The sequence below is a fragment of the Syngnathus scovelli genome, chromosome 9 (genome assembly GCF_024217435.2).
Source record: "Syngnathus scovelli strain Florida chromosome 9, RoL_Ssco_1.2, whole genome shotgun sequence".
Taxonomy (NCBI): Eukaryota; Metazoa; Chordata; class Actinopteri; order Syngnathiformes; family Syngnathidae; genus Syngnathus; species Syngnathus scovelli.
Window position 1 is genome coordinate 19,063 of NC_090855.1, and position 15,300 is coordinate 34,362.

Below are 15,300 nucleotides of genomic sequence, written 5' to 3' on the forward strand. Positions count from 1 at the left end.
GCATTATGAGCAATTTTTGAATGGTGTGGGCAATAGAAAAGTTACTAGCGTTGGCGATTTCACAGCCACAATGCGCACAATTGCAAGATATCTTTATTATATAGTTTTTCAAACATAAAGCTTTTCACAAATGTCAAACTCAATGCATCACAGAACCATGCATAATTTTGTCTGATGCAATGATAAGTACAATGTAAAATTGGTCTTTTATTATATTTTTAATCATAATTATTTTTATTTATGCTTGTGCCTCAGACATGATTTTGAACATTTTCAAACATGTTTGTAATATCACGCTCATTTGAAAAGACAGTATTGTAATATCTGAACATGCAAAGGTGAAATGTACACTGATATCCCATTGCTGAATACAAGAGACTCATCTGCACTGCACTGACATGCCCAACCAAATATTCAGATACCTCTTTGATTGACTCAACCTAAATAAAATTTCAATGCAGATGTAATTTTGCAGACTTAAAACAACCTTCATGGAACATGTAGTCTTTGTGAGAAAAAATAATAATTAAGGACGCGCCCACACACACACACACACACACACACACACATTCATTCATACATACATAAATAAGAGAATAAAGTGGAAATATTGTAATTTTTTTCTTATTGTACTAGTACTTTTATCGTCTGTCCTTTACAACTCCATGTTAACAATACTCTGTATTGAAATTCATTTCAGGATAACAAACTGTTGCCAAATTTTAAGACATGCCTGGGCCTACTTAGTAGCATGTGCGAATAAGAATGATGAAAATCAAGATGACAGTAATAATGGTCAGAGCTGAAAATAAAAAGATAAGAGCGGCAAAGACAGGATCAGTCAACGGTAGGACTTCATTCAGCTCAGACGGGATCATATTGGAGCGACTGAGCATGTAGCCCAAACTCCAACCTACATTGGTGTTCTTCACCTGAAAGGAAGATTTCCCAAAATATATATAAATACTATGTACTGCTTGTTAATCATGTCATAGAACTCTTCCTGAAAGAGAGCCTGTCAAGAAGTTGCAGTGTTGTAGCTCATAGATGAGTCAGAAAAGCCACATCTCTGTTCCAATTGCTGTCATGACTTCAAGTGTTTGGCAGTATTGCCAGAAAGCCTCCCAGACACCCAAAGGCAATGAACAGCATACAGAGCCTCTTGTTAGTCGGGAACATTGCTAGCCAGCTGTTGAGGAACATTGCTTGTGTGCGAGCTGCCATGCCCCATAAAAAGGGCCGTGTCTAGTACTTTGTATCACACATGAGGAATCCCCATCATTTGAGGCAGCCTCAAAAAAAGCGCCAGATCCTTCAGGCATCCGGATGCCAAACAACAGCTGCCTTTCTACTTTTTCATTGCAGATCATTTGCACGTTATCTTTCCAATGAGTCGTACAATGCGTCTGGAACCGCTAACGGCGCGAGCCCTTATCTCATCGACTTGCTCGACATCCATCCTTCTGGGTCCGTCGACGCGCACACAGTGAACATTGAATAGAATATACCCATTGGGACGTTTTTTTTTTGTTTGTTTATTTGTTGAACTCACCTCTTTTCGAAAGTCAATGTCTTTCCACGTGTTGGAGTCAAATTTGTAGCCGTTGGTCAGCAGAGTGAAGATGTAATGACTTGCAAAGCAATAGGTGCGAAGGTAATTGGGACTGACCCATTCCTTTTGCATCTTCAACTAAAATGGGAACCAGAAGAAATTTGAATTGGTTATTTTTCGGATTGGGATGAAAAATGTGGCATATCGGAGTTGACAAATGTTTTTCTTTCAATCGGGTTCTTTAACATTTGAACTTATCCGTCGCATAGACCGGCCCCGAATTCACACAATTTGTATTCCGACCGAGAAATAATGTGTCGATAAAAACCTCTGTTGCGGACTTAAGATGCATCAGATGGATGGTGGTATTCTTTCTGTTGACATTTCTGTCACATTTGTTACATTCTCATTGCCACCAAATTGATACGCACATTCCTACCACTGTTCACTTCAAACTGTGAAGATACAAACGACAAGATGAGCGGAACGATTTCAGCTTCGTACCACACAGATAGACAGACAGACAGACAGACAGACAGACAGACAGACAGACAGACAGACAGACAGAAGCGGGTCTCATTCGGCCCCATTTGGTACGTCTGTAACAGTAAAGCTGATGCTTACCTCACTCCAAGGTGTGTCACATAACCTGATAATTGCGTTGTTGAATTCATCATACTCTGATGGTGTGATGGTGTCCGTTGTTGTGTTCATCAACAAGGCTCTAGCGACATAGAAATAGCCCGCATATGCCTTGAAGGCCCAGAGGAAATAAACAACACCGACATAGTTATTTTGTGTTATGTCCTCGTGCTTGTGCGTGTGTGTGCATGCGTGCGTGCGTTGACTCTGTGTCTTACCATAAATTCCCCAGTGACAGGCGGCTGCTCGACCCCATTGAAGGAACAGTGAGCCGAGGAACAATTGGTGAAATCAAATATGGATTTTGTTACCCTCTCACATTGCTCCGAGTCGCCAGATCCCACCATAATGTAGTATTGTCGATCTGAATTGTCATTCTTTCCTTTCTTTGTGCACTCGGAGTCATAAATGAGCGAGGCCTTCAAGGTTACATTCACGCCAGTGGGGTAGCAGGGATTGTTAACGTAGGCAGGGTCCGACGATTCCTGCAATGTGAAGGGAAAGAAGAAGAGGTCAACGAAAGGGTTCCAAAGCAACTCAAGGTAACCAGGCTGATGAGAGGATGTGGACATGATGTGTGTGTATTCTTTGAGTGATGAACAGCAGACTCTTGCACTCTGCCGCTGTACCTGAATGACTTTGTCCAAAACCATCTTCTCAGCTTCATTCTTGCCATAGCAGAGGAAACTGTGACTATAGACATTGTAAGGGTAGCCGTACAACTTGACGTGCATGTAGTCCGGGCCGATCAGCGCTTCGTTAACCGCAAAGGCGATTTGTGTCGACGCACCGCCCAGATCCATTGAGCCCACAGTCTTTGACGTCTGTGGACGAACATAGGTGTTCCATAGGTTTTTCTGCAAACACAAAATAAAGCACGTCGGTAGAGGCGCGGCGGTGGCATCGTCCAACAATTTCAGTCAATGACACTGCCGCATTGCAGATCGTACGCTGGCCACATTGGTCATGCTTGATTTGTTTTACCTCAAGAAAGTTTCCCATCAAATAGTTGACAGTAATCCACCCATACAGTCCTTCCTCCTGACCAGTAATGACCGATGCATTTTGGAAGTCAAAGGGCAGAGATTGGAGATATACTTTCAGACTATCCAGGACTTGGCTAGCCCGCTTCACATCCTTCTCTCTTACAACAAAGCACAGAAAAAGTCATCAAATGGTGGCAAACGTAACAAAACGATAGGCGTGGAAAATGTGGTAGTAACTCGCTACGTTATTCAAAACAAATAGTCTACCAGGAATGGATGAATGCTGGCATCAGGTGGAAGGAAGGAAGGAAGGAAGGAAGGAAGGAAGGAAGGAAGGAAGGAAGGAAGGAAGGAAGGAAGGAAGGAAGGAAGGAAGGAAGGAAGGAAGGAAGGAAGGAAGGAAGGAAGGAAGGAAGGAAGGAATCCTTGTAGCACCGAAATGTTCACTTTTTACAATGTCATGTTTGTTCATCCGATTGCATAATACTTTGTACAAATATTACCCACACGTCAACAGACCAATAGTTTGAGAATATTTTGGGAGCAAAATCAACTAAATGATGACAGGAAGTTTCTGCCTGACGCCAGCGATTTGAAACGCAACATTAAACAGATTTGTATTTGAATCAGGTCCAGAAAGACAATTATGAGCACTTTCCTTGATGTAAATACATTACTTGCGTAAATGGGGAGCAAAGCCAATTAGACAAATTTGCTGATGACTGCACACACAATCTGCGGTCTAAACGTGTAGATACTGCTTGTACTTTTGGAGTTGAAAAGTGGCACACGGAGTTCCGTTTGATTACATTTCATTACTGCGGAACGTGTGCACAAAGTGCGCTAAATGCTGCTCTGTGGATGTTCAATACACATTTCTAGCTCCCTACTGGATACATGCGTTCGTTCACACAGTAAGGTCATAATGCTCAATTGGGATTTTCGGATGAAATCGGATATATACTGATTCGTAGATATTTAAGGAAAAATATTTCAGATTAACGCTTTGTTGTCGTTTGCTGGCTTTTTACCACGGTTGCCAAAGATCACATTCAATTGACAAGGCTCCAGAATGCCCCTCAATGGTCACATTTTGACCTAAAATAATAGACAGCGTGAATAAAATTTGCATTCACTCGTGCGACCGCTAAATCTCTCGCTCTTTTTTATGTTTTTAGATGAAACATTTTTGGGAAATGACAAACTTTTGCTCCGCACATGGACTCGGAAGAGGCTCATTAGTGAAACAACGCTGGCAAATCGGGACGTTGTGGTGCGAGACAAAACTGCAAAAGGCACACACACACGCCTGGCACACTCACAAATGTATTCTTCTTTGGGGGTGGCCGCAGCAGATCAATTGTTTCAATCTCATTCTGTCCTCTGTATCTTCCTTTGTCACACCAAGCACCGGCATGTCCTACCACCCCACATCCATAAACTTCCTCTTAGCCTCCTGGCTCCTTGCTTCTTCCAATATACACGTCCAAAGCATCTCAATCTCACTTCTCTGACTTTGTCTCCAATCCGTCTCACCTAAGCTGTCCCTCTGACGCGTTTGTTCCTAATCCTGTCCGTCTCGTTTTTTCATCGTCTCTGCTCTGTCTGACTCCTGTCCACCATGTTTCCCAAAACAAAGAAACAGTTTGAGCAACTTGGGGCACTTTGGTGCTGCGTCGTGAAAAATCCCCCCTTACTGCTTACCGCACATGTAATAGTAGTGCTGTGGCCCTCGAATCCGGTGGCGCATGTACGTACGCATCTACTGAGAGAATGCTAAAAAGGTCCCGTAAAATGCTCCCTTGCTTACTTACAGTAACAATCTCATTCCAGCAGTAGCTCCCAAGAACAGAGGGGTTGTTTTGTGCTTTTTAACAGGAATGGCTGCAGAGACATTATTCATGCAAGCTTTGAAGCCTTCCCATGTTTCTGCATCTTTCTTCGGGTCAATTTTCAAATCAGAGATTGGAACACCTACAAGTACAAGTTTACATATAAGTTCCAAAGTCTTTCAAAACACACACACACGCACGTACGCACACACACGCACATACGCACACATACACGCACGCACACACACACGCACGCACGCACGCACGCACGCACGCACGCACGCACGCACACACACCAACATCAAAGGCAAACTTGAACAAAACTTCGTACGTGATTCATCTCTACACGACTTTGGACTCACCATGTACTTTACAGTTCAATTTCTCCGTCACCACTCCCGTTTCATTCTCCTTCTCCCCCGGCCACTCGTACAAATAGATGTTGGAGCGAGACGATCCAGAGTCAATCACTATGCCGTACTGTAGTAACAGAAAATGTGCGTGTGTTACTTTTCAACAGCCCGGTTGATGTATGTCTGATCAGGAAAATGAAAAAAGTAAGTCGGTATTTTATATTTTAGCCATTCATCTTGGAGAACCAATGAAATACTTAATGCCTTCAGAGCCGCCCGCTTTTAATGTTCTCAAAGTAATAAGAGCACAAGAATGTAATGACTAACTTGTGCTATTACTTTGTTAGCGCATGTGACAACTCAGTTGCCTAGTGGTAGAGTGTCCGACCTGAGACTGGAAGGTCGTGGGTTCAAACCCTGGCTGACTTTAAAAATGGGACCCATTTCCTCCCTGCTTGGCACTCAGCATGAAGGGATGGAATTGGGGCGGTTAGATCACCAAATGATTGCCGAGCGCGGCGGCGGCACCGCTGCTGCTCACTGCTCCCCTCTCCCCCAAAGGATGGATGAAAATCACACGGGGATGGGTTCAATGCAGAGGACAAATTTCACCACACCCAGATGTGCGTGTGTGTGTGTGTGTGTGTGACGACGATCATTGGGACTTTACATCCAACTCTGTTTGTGTGTGTGTGCTTGTTTGTTTGCTAACACCCACCTCTGTGCCATACTCTTTGGAGCTCCAATTGCTCTGGATGACGGCAACAGTTATGAGCCCGGCGATGCTGGCCAGGAGGAGGAAGAGAACTGTGGCTATGCGACACTTGTAGCCCACTTTTCGCTTTGAAGCCATTTCCTGTTGGCACAAAAGAACATTGCGTGGTTCTCACTTCCAAAGTCATGATGATTGGGATTGAGTTTGACTCAAACTATGACCTTTGTAAAGGCTGATTTGTTTTTCCTGCAATTTGTCTGATGGGTGTTTGAACAGCTATTGTAAGTGTGAGCTGATTTCTTTGTTGAAATTGTTAAATGCGGTTACGCTTAAGAGCAGGGGTGTCAAACTCATTTCATTCGCGGGCCGCATTGTAGACATAGCTTCTTTTGGAGGGCCATTAGGACTGTCAACCCAAATAAATGTATGAGCAGCTCATATTATATAAGCTACAAAACAAACTGACAAATAACTCATTTTCAAATCAGACGAGTAAAAACTGGTCAAATATTTAAAAAATATATATGATTAAAAGTGAAGACAATTTGCAATTCTAGTAATGACACGAATTTGATGCACAATTTGTCTTGGCGGGCCACATAAAATGATGTGGCGGGCCGTATCTGGCCCCCGGCCGGGCCTTGAGTTTGACACCAGTGCTTAAGAGGATAACAGTGAGCCGTGCTGCTCGGAACAGACAAAAGGAGTTCACTTTAAAAGCACGTAGTAACATGATCTCATTGACTCGTGGCTTCATTGGCCATGAGAATGATATCCAATACACGACATGGATCCAAAAAATCTACCTCTACAATAAGGCTCAGATTGGTTTGACACAATCACAGAGTCATTTAACATTGGGTGGTGGTGGTGGTGGTTGTTGTTATTATTACGGTTCTTGTCATCGTATAGATAGATTTTCTACACACTGCGTTTGTTTCTTTCTACAATATTTTGGCTCTTGCGTATTTTGAAAAGATATCACTCAAAATTGTATAGGCCTACTATACATATATTCCTTATAATTTCAGAAAATTGATCGCTGGATTATCTAATGGGTGCGGGTTCGATTCCACCTCCGGCCCTCCCTGTGTGGAGTTTGCATGTTCTCCCCGGGCCCGCGTGGGTTTTCTCCGGGCACTCCGGTTTCCTCCCACACTCCAAAAACATGCTTGGTAGGCCGATTGATCACTCCAAATTGTCCCTAGGTGTGAGTGTGAGTGCGATTGGTTGTCTGTCTCTGTGTGCCCTGCGATTGGCTGGCAACCAGTTCAGGGTGTCCCCCGCCTACTGCCCGATGACGGCTGGGATAGGCTCCAGCACGCCCGCGACCCCCGTGGGGACTAAGCGGTTCAGAAAATGGATGGATGGATGGATGGATGGATTATCTAATCCTTTAGTGTGATATGGTACAGTTGGAAATATTTCACAATTCAATACATTTGGAAGATAATTACATCTTTGTTAATGCTGATTTCTTTTTCATACATTTATTCTGATGAGTGTTACTTTGAACACGTATTGGAAGTGTGAGATCATATTATTGTGTGGAAACGTGGTTATGCTTAATAGGATAAAGGTGAGATGTGTTGCTCAGGGTGGAGGGAGAGCGAGCGAAAGAAAGAAGAAGAAAAAAAAAATAAAGAGTTCCCTTAAAGCATGTAGTAACACGATCTCATTGATTCATGGCTTTACCGGCCTCCAGTGCTTCAGTGTTCCTATCTTTGACGTCATTGTTTGTAGAACCCGCCAATACTTGAGGAACATAAATGCTTCTCTGGCTCATTTCACTGGAGTCCAACAAGTAAAAGCCACCTTTAGGAGTAGTCGCAAAGCTCATCCATACTTGTTGTGTGTGTTCAGTTCATGACAAAGTCTTACAGAAAACCTTGCACTTTGTGTTTGAACACAGAGCAAGCACTCCTTATCCCTAGTGCAAGGTGTCTCCAGGCAAATAAGACACATTTTCTTTCACGTGCTGCTCCTTCTGCTTGTCGGAACAGCTCCTCAGGCGTGTGAGGTGTGCCCTCTGACAACATTTGTCAAATAATCCCAATAATAAAGTTGAGTCTAAGTCTAAGTCTAAAGTGTGTCTGCTGATGTGTGAAGAGCACAAGAGGGTTTCTTACCTTGAAGACCTGCTCGGTGGACGTGTAACAGATAAGCACCCTGAGGAAAAGAGTACAGGCGAGGACACTGAGGAGATGAGGAGTAGAGTGAGAAAAAGTGGCCGCCGCCGCCGCCGCCGTGAGTGGGAGAGCTCTGCAGACTCGCAACGGGAGTGGTGTACCCCAACAAAAGACGGTGGTGATAGAAAAGGAGGGAAGGGGGGAGGGAGGAGCATGTTTTTCACCCCTCCCACCACTATTACACAGTGAGAAGACTGTGTGTATTTGTGATGACAAACAGATGCGGCTTCTGAAGTTTACTCACGCAGACAGCAATCAGTGCAAACGAAGCGCAAAGGGAGCTCGGAGGAGCACTTGCAAGTACAGGCGGCGCTGAGCTTTCTTCGCCAGTGATACAGTGTTGGTGATCCAGGGGAGGTCCTCACTGATGTGCACCCCCAGGAAGCTGGTGCTGCTCACTCTCTCCACCATAGCACCGTCCATGGTCAGTGGCAGGGTTAGGGTGTGACCCTTCCGGAAGTCAACAACAATCTCCTTGGTCTTGTTTCAAAGATATGTGTGTGTGCGTGTGCGTGTGCGTGTGCGTGTGCGTGTGCGTGTGCGAGAGAGAGAGAGAGAGAGAGAGAGAGAGAGAGAGAGAGAGAGAGAGAGAGAGAGAGAGAGAGAGAGAGAGAGAGAGAGAGAGAGAGAGAGAGAGAGAGAGAGAGAGAGAGAGAGAGAGAGAGAGAGAGAGAGAGAGAGAGAGAGAGAGAGAGAGAGAGATCTTTTTTTGGTATTCTATGACGTCATTTTATTCAAGGATTCAATTCATCTTATTCTCATACCAATGCACATTTCAACACGATATGGCACAAGAAACAAAATCAGACGGAGATCGTCTGGAGTCAAAATCGTGACGAAAATTGGATTAATTGAGCAGCCCTACCAGGTAGCCATCCTAATCAGATACCCGAGCCACCGCTCAACGCGGAGGAGCAGCGGCTCGGCTACGGGTCCCTCCCTGCCTCGCAGATGACCGAGCTTTTCACCTTATCTCATCGGACATTTGTCACGACCCACAGGTAAGGGCAGGAACGTAGACGGCGGACAGGTATATGGAGAGCTTTGCCATTCGGCTCAGCTCATTCTTCACTATGGCTGAAGGGTACGGTCTGCATCACAGTAGCTGCTCCCATCTCACGTTGCGTCCGGCCCTCACCCGTGAACGAGAAACGTACGTAGGTATTTATTTTGAGAGGCCAGTTTTGAGGATGCGCTGGTTAAAACAGTCAGTTGGCAGCAACACGGCAGTTCAAGGTAACAACCAGTGAACTGCAACCTCACAAATCATTTCAAAGTCAAAGTCTCAAAGTCAAAGTCAGAGTCTCCTTTATTGTCAATTCCTCCGCATGTCAAGACACACAAAGAGATCGAAATTACGTTTCTCACTATCCCAGGGTGACAAGACAGAGTTCACAGCGCACATACAAGTAAACAACACAGGAAAAATAAAACAAGAAGATGAACAATAAGAGTGATAGCACGCTAGCCGCTCCCGATGCACAGCAGAGTCCGGAAAGATGACAGTCAACCAGGCCACTGTGAACACGAGCACACAGCAGGCACGCACTGTCCGGTTCGTGGATCCTATCAGGCGAACACAACCCATCTTTTCGTCCCGCGAACGAACGTACGCCAGGAGAATGGAAGGCACGGCTGGGCGACCTGGGTTGGCCGCAAGCCTGGCCCGACGTCTCCGCGCTGGCCCCTCTTCCGCTGCCTCGCAGACCCGCTGCCGACACATCCCAACAATGCTCCAGGACGGAGCAGTCCGAGCTGACGACGCAGTCCAACCGGGGGAGGAAGAGCAGGCCAGTCCAGCGTCGCTCCATGACGAAGCAGTCCGAGCGCCCTTAATCTCTCCGCACCAAAGTCCAGAACGCCATAAAACCCACTTCCGCCGATGTTGAGCAGAACATGCCCGCCGCACTAGTAGCACGACGTATCACACGAGACGGACATACACAAAACTGCCGGACAAACACTCAGTAAACACTCACAAAATACCGAACGGGACAGAGAGTGGCCGCTGCGTGTGCACGCGCCGCCATCTTTACCACTTTGGGTGAGTGGACCTAATTTTGCGCAGACACTCCAACGCTGAGAGCTGTAAAGCGTGACCTCATCAAGGACATAACCTTCCATTTTCATTGACTGTAGGTGCAATGCCAGTTATTTTGGTGGTAGTCATAACGTTGGCCAAATGACATCAAAATAAAGGCTGAAGAAAACAGCACAGACAGAAGACAGCGCGCCAGGCCAAAAGCCATTAGGATCAAGCTGAGACGCTTGAAACATGAGGCTCTCAGTCTTTCTGTGGACTTGAAGTGCCTCTGTGTGCTAATTGATCTGGCCACAACATGGCCATAACATTTCCTCTTTGGTCAGAGCGTTTAGTGCATTTTGAAAGCCTCAATGTGGAGCCTCCATGCACAATTAGCAAAAATGACTCTGGGAAGCTGTCCAAATCATTCCTAATGTACGCTTGCTAATGGGGCAGGTCTGACCATGGCTGGTGGTTACGTTTCCTTTTTTCCATGCTTTGATTTATTGATTTTATATGGCAGATCATTGCTACATTTAACACATGTGAAACGGTCACAACGTTATTGTGTGAAGGCTGAGGCCATCACACACTATTCTACACAATTAACTTGATTCTTTTATGGATGTTTAATTGTGTTGTGTATTGATGGGGTCTGTGCGCGCGCGCGCAGGTGAAGAAGTCCGACCTGGGCCGCTTTCACATATGATCCTAGGTCAGATATGTAGTGATATTTTTGCAATATTCTCTTCACACAGCAGCACAATTGGGATTTTTTTTCTGCCCATATGCGACCTGTATCAATTTTGTTTAAAGAAGTCTGACATGGGCCGCTTTCACGTATGATTCTAGATCAGATATGTATGTATTGATATTTTTGCGATTCGACTGCAGCCTGAACGTTCTGGACGTCATCATGCGCTCCGCAGGCGTGCAGACAGACTACTTGGTCAAGAGAGTGACTGTTAGGATCGGCCGTGCACATTTTGGAGTCGCATAACTCACATTACATTTCACTTTCATTTATTCTCTCTCGAAAACATGAAGCATTAAGTGCACATTTGTGGTGATAGTAGCAATTGAAAAGAAAAAAAAGCGTCAAAAGACTGTTCATTTGTGGTGATAGAAGCAATTGAAAAGAAAAGAAAAAGCGACAAAAGACTGTTCATTGATTATGCGTAACAGGTGTGACGTCATCTTTAGTGATGGCTCTCGATCAATGCAATCAAAAAGCCTCACGTCATCACTTGCTGCACACTGAAATGATGTTCTACCTGACGGAATAGAGTAACCAACTTGAGCCCGACTACCTTAGTGCAGTACACACAGTAGCTGAGTAGATGTATGAATTAAGAGAGTTATGGCAAAAGCTCCAGTTGCAGTACACCCAAATGATTTAGGTGACCAACTGAATAAATGATGGCTATGGTGACGCACTTAAACGAAAGGCAGCTGTACAAATAAACAAGAGGTATGGGAGCTGACAGCACGCACGCACGCACGCACGCGCTACAGTTCGCACTTCACATTTTGTGAATGCGCTACACGTGACAATATCCCGTTCTTTTATTTACAATACATGCACAGAACAGTGTGGGAATGGGAGCGGTTTCTGAAGTATTGGGGAGATATTGGGGAGGCTTTACAAAGTCTTCATGTTGTGACTGACTTGCTATACACCCATGCCCTCTAGCGGCCAACAAGAAACACTACGTGTTGGAATTTAACACCGGTGTTGACATTTCTCAATAATGTACGTATACCTTTTCTTCGTTTTTCGTGGGTGGTTCTGGAACGCATCTCCCGCGAAAGACCGCATAATGGTAAATGTTTAGAGCTGAAAATGCCTTACTAAGTCAAGAATCCCTTGAAATAGGAAGTCAAGTCAAAAATGTGATTGACGTTATGTTCTATAGTTCTAGTCGAAGCAGAAATGTAACTCCATGTCGTGTCACGGGACAATCAAACACGGGTCATTCGAACACAGACTTGTTGTCACATTTTTAATACTAAAAACAACATCCAAATGGAATACAATATGTAATAATTTAACACAATATGCAATCATGACGATTATTACAACCGTCGGCCAGCGTCTTGCCTTAAGTTCTACACACGAGAACATCCTGAAAGGGACCCAGGAGGTTGTTGTTGAAGATACACCTGACCCATACCAGGTAGGTGATAAAAGGCTTAATATTTTCAGAAAATGTATAGTTTTGCCCTTGGATGATATAAGGCATGTAGGTATTTTCTCCTTGCTCTTGAATCCACACCTCATACTTAACGTCTTTCACTTTGAGATATTTCAGATTCCACGGGCTCTTCCAAGAGATGACAAGTTGCGCCTTGTCAGTGGCTTGGACTGAGGTTTGACAGTGGGCTTCCCGGACCCTGCCCGGATGAATCTTGCTGGCAGGTTTGGACTTGTTGAAGTTTCGCATCGTCTTCACCGCCTTCCTGACAACGTCGAGGAGCGAAGGGATATCGATCAGAGTATCTTGGTAGATTCGAAAGAGCCACTCTGGGTTGTCGCAACACAAGTGCCTTTGGACTTCGCTGCTGGCCAAGATTCGCTGCCGCTCTTCCTTCTCTAAGTGAGCGATGCCGCCTTGTTCCCGAGGTCTGTCTGGATGGGTAACGGTGTTCTCCTTTTTGCTGTTCCTCCATGAAAAATAATGGAGATCCATGCCCGGAAGCGTGGCCAGGGTTTTGTACGGAGCATACTGCTCTGGATTTATAGCAAAGGGGAAGAGTTCCAGCACAGCGGCTCCTCTCGGGAGAAAAAGCGAGGTGATGAGCTGGGCTCCGTGCATGCTCACCAGCACCGAAGCGCCGCTGATGACCCGGACAATGCTGGCGAAAGACTGCTCCTCCAGAGAAACTTTAAAGACTTTCATCCGGAATTCCTGCGCCAGCGCCACGATCAGCTCGGCTTCGTTCAGCATTAGCCTCGTTGTTAAGCGGCTGAAGACCACTATGTATTCCTCCGTATCGCTCTCATCTCCAGGATGACCGGAATGGGCCTCTTCCATTCTCGTGATGTTCATTTTAAGCATGAACGCTTTGGAAAACTGCCGAATCTCGTTTCCCGAGACCAGAATGTTAGCTTTGGGCCCTTGCGGCTGAACAAAACCGTATTGATACCAAGTTGTCATCTTGGACAAACCCACGTAGGACTTGGTGAAACAAATGAGCTTTCCAAAGTCTTTCAGCTTTTCTTTGAGAAGTGGCTGCTTGTTGCTCAAAAGTCTGTAGAGGTCAAAGTGGGGCCCTTCACCCCAACCCTCCATGAACATCAAGCGCGCCCTCTCATCCAGGTCGGAGTAAAGTTTCATCGTGTAGAAGGCTGGCAGCAGATCGTCGTGAAAGACATGCATGAGGTTGTCTGGATTGAAGCGGTTAAAAATAAACGTAACATCTGGCACAAACACGGGCTTGGGCAAGAACTTCAAAGCGGCAGTGGGAAGCTCTAAAAAGTTGAAATACTGGGTATTGTGATCTTCCACTGAGGACATGTCAAGCAGAGCGGGTTGGAATCGTCTGAAACCCAAGTTTGGCAACATGATGGAGGCGTTTGAATGAAAGAATACAAATTCATCTCCCTCGGTACAATAGCACAGGTAATCAAAGCGGCAGATGCGATCCGTGTGCATTTTACTGGTGCACACCATGCGGGTACCGTCTTCACCGAGCGCCTGCAGCGCCAGATGATAGTCCATTTGAGCGTGCGTCAATTCTTCGGAGCTCTGCGTCATGTGCAACTCTTCCTCTAGCACGATAGCATGTTCTCTTAACCTGGAGTACTCCCAAAGTAAAGCTGCGACCACAGAGACGAGCAGCCCGTTAAAAAGCAAACCCAAACTCATTTTGCAGCCGACCGCCTGAGCGTGCATCGTTGCCGTCGTCCGAGCGAGGTCTTCGCTGCTCTCGGAATGAGACCGATATCTGCCGGCAGAAGGAGAAGACGTGCGAGGGATGGGGACGACGTGGCAGGCAGAGAGGGTGGAAAGGGTGCAGGGATGAGATTAGAGAAGGAACGCACCGTTAGAAGAAAAACAGAGGACGCGAGAGCTACGAGCGGCTGGAAAGGGCCCTCAAAATAAAAAGCTCTTTCATAAAAAGAAGACCTCTAGAAAAGGCCAAAAATGAGTGGAAATTTGAAAGGAAAATAAAAATGGCCAACTTCCTGCCCCAGAGGCTTTTTCTGTTTTTGGACTGTGACATACGCCTCCAACTTTTGGGAGGCTGATTTGGGGGCCTGTGTAGAGGGCGCGACTAAAGATTGTTTGGGTTTGTTTTAAAATCACACCATGAACTCATAAAATAGTGACCATTTTTTCCAAGTGTGACGTGTTGGACAGGCACAAACACGGGTGCACAAATACTATTTATTGCTAAGGAACTGCGCAGTCCTAAGTAACCCGACAGCCAAGCCAGCCAGCCCTAACGTAAAAAAAAAGAAAGGAAAAAAAGAAAGCTCAACTCGTATAACTCCACTGCTTGCTCACGAAATAGGGAATTATCAATGAAAAACGTCACCCGCGCGGTAAACGATTCATCAATATTGTCTCACCATCTTAGTATATGATCAACAAACACAGAATCAGCTGCATGCGGCTAATTGATTGGCAAGGCTTGAAAAGGAAGCTTTGACAAACCACGCGACGGGCATTGCAGTTAACGTTTCGAGGAAAACATTGGTTTCGGAAATCACTAGTAGTCAAGACAATTAGACAAACCATTACAAATTCATGTTTACCTAATGCGGATCAATGGACTGGGTGTAGGAGGCCATCTCGTATGTTTCGGTTTCTTCTTCCTTCTTCTTCTTCTATTGTTTAACGGCAGGAGGCAACCGGCTTATATGGAGCATTACCGCCATCTCTTGGGCGAGAGTGTTCATAGTTTACCACCCCTCAAGACTAAATCAACGATTGGATAAATACAATAGTAGTTGTCTGTCTCCATGATATTTTGGACACGGTCTAGTCTAGGGCATAAATGT

At 45.4% G+C, this 15,300-nt stretch overlaps 1 protein-coding gene across 2 annotated transcripts; it reads right to left on the reverse strand.

The window, feature by feature from the left end:
* Positions 1 to 75: 75 nt before the first annotated feature.
* pomgnt2 (protein O-linked mannose N-acetylglucosaminyltransferase 2 (beta 1,4-)) lies at positions 76 to 15,175 on the reverse strand. 2 transcript variants are annotated; one of them, XM_049730414.2, is made up of 12 exons: positions 15,055 to 15,125; positions 8,514 to 8,719; positions 8,210 to 8,444; positions 6,084 to 6,221; positions 5,375 to 5,492; positions 4,995 to 5,154; positions 3,179 to 3,338; positions 2,824 to 3,051; positions 2,413 to 2,679; positions 2,177 to 2,305; positions 1,553 to 1,690; positions 76 to 932 (listed from the first exon to the last, which is right to left on the reverse strand). In XM_049730414.2, exons 4-12 carry the CDS (start codon positions 6,216 to 6,218, stop codon positions 744 to 746), a joined length of 1,524 nt encoding a protein of 507 aa, XP_049586371.1. In that variant the 5' UTR covers positions 6,219 to 6,221; positions 8,210 to 8,444; positions 8,514 to 8,719; positions 15,055 to 15,125; the 3' UTR covers positions 76 to 743. The 2 variants fall into 2 exon arrangements, with proteins under 2 accessions (XP_049586371.1, XP_049586361.1); XM_049730404.1 differs by lacking the exons at positions 76 to 932; positions 1,553 to 1,690; positions 2,177 to 2,305; ... (6 more) ...; positions 8,210 to 8,444; positions 8,514 to 8,719 and adding an exon at positions 12,282 to 14,240 and having other exon boundaries at positions 15,055 to 15,175.
* Between the last annotated feature and the right edge of the window lie 125 nt (positions 15,176 to 15,300).